The sequence below is a fragment of the Pangasianodon hypophthalmus genome, chromosome 29 (genome assembly GCF_027358585.1).
Source record: "Pangasianodon hypophthalmus isolate fPanHyp1 chromosome 29, fPanHyp1.pri, whole genome shotgun sequence".
NCBI lineage: Eukaryota > Metazoa > Chordata > Actinopteri > Siluriformes > Pangasiidae > Pangasianodon > Pangasianodon hypophthalmus.
In genome coordinates, this window is record NC_069738.1 from 12,534,956 (window position 1) to 12,538,077 (window position 3,122).

Below are 3,122 nucleotides of genomic sequence, written 5' to 3' on the forward strand. Positions count from 1 at the left end.
TTTTCCCTATGACTCTACTGTCTGCTTGTCAGTTAATTAAAAAACATTTATTTATTTATTAAATCATTTATTCATTCATTCGCCTACCTCCATGGAGCACTTGCTCAAGTTGTTCTTGCCTTTATGTACTTGCCGGTACGCATAATATGGTACACTGAAGATCACTGCCACAATCCAAACCCCAACGCTGATGAGTCTAGCTGCACGTAGAGTTCGCCGCTGCCTGGTAAACACTGGCCGCCAAACACAAACTGCCCGATCCAGACTAATGACAGCCAGGATGAACACACTGCAGAACATATTGGTGTACTTGAAGAATCCATTGAACTTGCAGAGGAAGATGCCAAAGGGCCAATAATCATAGAAAAGTTTTTTAATCAATGAAGTGACACGAGTGAGGCAAAAAATCAGGTCTGCCACAGCCAAGTTGGCCAGCCACACGTTGGTGACATTGGCTTTAAGACGGAATCCAGACATCCAGATGACCACAGCGTTTCCAGTGGTGCCCAAAAGGATAGTGATAGTGTAAAAGAAAATAGTGATGTTGTCCATAATAGCATCAACGTCCACTGTGGTTTTATCATTTTTGCTGGACACTTCAGTATCAGGAGGGAGGATAAAAGTGCTGTTAGAGGCCATTCTGCTGCAAAAGAATATATAAATCATATGCTGTATCACTATTAGAATTATCAGCACTGAAAAATGTTTTTCCTGAAATTCATTGCTGCCATTTCCTTCAAAATCATCTCCAGTTAATTCCTGCCGGCAAATATTCAGGTAGTGCTAGTCAGGTACTGTATGTAATTTAAACATAAATTTAATGTAACTAAAGATCTAATAAGCATTCCTATCCAGGATACAAATGACACACTCTTTTCTTTCACATGACAAAATTTCCACTTCCCTAAAAATGGACAGTCCATTACTCAATGTCTGTTTCTAAGAAAATGTTTGAGGGGAAAAAGTTTTTTTTTTTTCTTTTTTTTTTTTTTAAGCATCTAACCTTTTCACCCATCACAAAATACAGAACTGGAAAAACAGGCGTTTTTAGCAGCAAGATACATGAAGCTGTATCGCATCTCGGCTGAAAACTCCAACCTGATTCCAACATGATAAATTTCTTCATCTGGATAATATCGAATTATTGATCTCCACTAAGAGATAATCTGTAGCATTTGTATTCTGCATACGTTAATGTCTCCTGGAATGCTCTGATATCATCTAAGCCATAATGAAGTTAAAAATATAAAGAAAATTGAGAACTTTTTAAATAATAAAGTTCAAATATGTGAACCTCTAACTAGCTTTATCTGTTAATATATATGCTAATATATATGACTAAGACCTATATTGTGACAGTTACGCTTGCACAGGTTTGCCGAACCTATCCTGTATGTTTCACCTCCTTATGAAGTCAGTGTTCTTGCTAGATGACACAAATTATTTTGCAGAATGCAATTAATTTTACTTGAACTCCTCGTCCCAACGGTAATGTCAGGGAAAGAAAGCCTATTGTCATTGGTTTGTTTTATTGCCTTAGGGTCTTGATGACAGAACTTAATTCAGGCACTGATTAATTTTTAATAAGAAATTCTGATACAAAATATCAGCCCACAGATCCATCTAAAACACATGCATCATGACAAATATCCACAACTACAGCAACAACAGGGTGGCTATTTCCAAAGTTATCAGAAATGTTTCTCACAATAATATATATAATTTTATTTACTGGTAAGTGAGTTCTGCATCACCGTAATGAATGGTCTTGGAACTTTAGAACGCAATGTTTTCATCTCCTACTGCCTCAGATTTAATTTAATTTATTTATTTTTTTTTAATTTAATTAAACACATACATATGCATCCAGATCTGCACAAGCTATGATTTATAGATAAATTCACTAATACCAATTAGAATATTACATCCAAACAAATAAGGTTCTTACCTGGAAGTTTTGTAGGTGTGTTTTTAAGTCAATGTTTTTTTTTCTGTATCTAAGCAAAAACTAACATTACAAAGTTTAATGATGAAGGTTATAGCTGTAAAAAAAACCAAACAAAACAAAAAAAAAAACCACCCGTCAAGACTTGGAAATGTATCCTCAGGCCGATCCCTTGCTTGCACTTTTTCTTGCACTTTCCTCTTCTCTTTTCTGTCTTCCTTTAATCAGTCAGATCACTGAAATAAGACAGAAAAATGGGTAGTGATGCACTTTTTAGCTCCTCCCTCCTACACAATATCAAATTACGCTACAGTACATTACACATGTATGTATTCAATATTCCACACTCCATTACTTTCTTAGAAGCTAACCTTTGTGAGTGTTATGCTCATTTTCATCAGTATTTTCTCTCACTAAGACTAATGTATTATTAATACTACTACTACTACAACTACTACTACGAATGGAGTGGCCAGAGGTGTGGCCATGCATGAAAGAAAACACTCCTTGAAGTTAACACAGCCCAAAAATTATGTTTAACCAAGCAAAATAGCAGCTATGAGGCAAATGATGGTGAAAAGAGTGCAGAAACAGGAACTACCACATCACCATGTTGCAATTATGTGTCTAGGCTTAATGTATACTTGCACTTTTTTCTTATTTGCATCTGCTGTGTCATTGCTCACAGCTTGCATTTCTCCTGTGGCTAGTACATATCTAGCATGCTAAAAGGGTAAATTCAATGAAAAGGGTAAATTAGTGGTTTTTCATTGGATTTAATTTAATTTAAAGTGATTATTTTTGTGAAACGTGGTTAAGTTTTAAAGTAGCAATGTACGTGCATTTTGTTTTAAATGTGATGTAAAATTTACAGAATGCTATTCTGTAGTTTGCTAGCGATCTTGCACACATCTGTGCAACTTACCTGTATTGCAGCATCCCTTACTTAATGCTGACCAATTTTGAATGAAGTACAAAATACTTTCTCTATACAGTATACAAATATTATTATTATTATTATTATTATTATTATTATTATTATTATTATTATTATTATTATTATTATTAATGGATCCACAGAGACCCTGACTAGGATAAAGAATGAGCTAATGAATAAATGAATCCCATTTCAGTATGTAGGTTAATTCAGAACTTGAAAAACTTCATATGTTTTAAT

The 3,122-nt window shown here is 34.5% G+C and overlaps 1 protein-coding gene across 2 annotated transcripts in view; it reads right to left on the minus strand.

The window, feature by feature from the left end:
* LOC113535156 (fMet-Leu-Phe receptor) overlaps positions 1-2,532 on the minus strand; it is a 3,834-nt gene extending 1,302 nt beyond the window's left edge. Inside the window, exons 1-2 of one of the 2 annotated variants that reach the window (XM_026928346.3) lie at positions 1,949-2,532; positions 88-643 (exon numbers count right to left, since the gene is read on the minus strand). In XM_026928346.3, coding sequence (XP_026784147.2) covers positions 88-639 — 552 coding nt within the window. In that variant the 5' untranslated portion in view covers positions 640-643; positions 1,949-2,532. Of the gene's footprint in view, positions 1-87; positions 862-1,948 lie in introns of those variants that run through there. The other variant, XM_053231464.1, reaches the window with a different exon arrangement.
* Between the last annotated feature and the right edge of the window lie 590 nt (positions 2,533-3,122).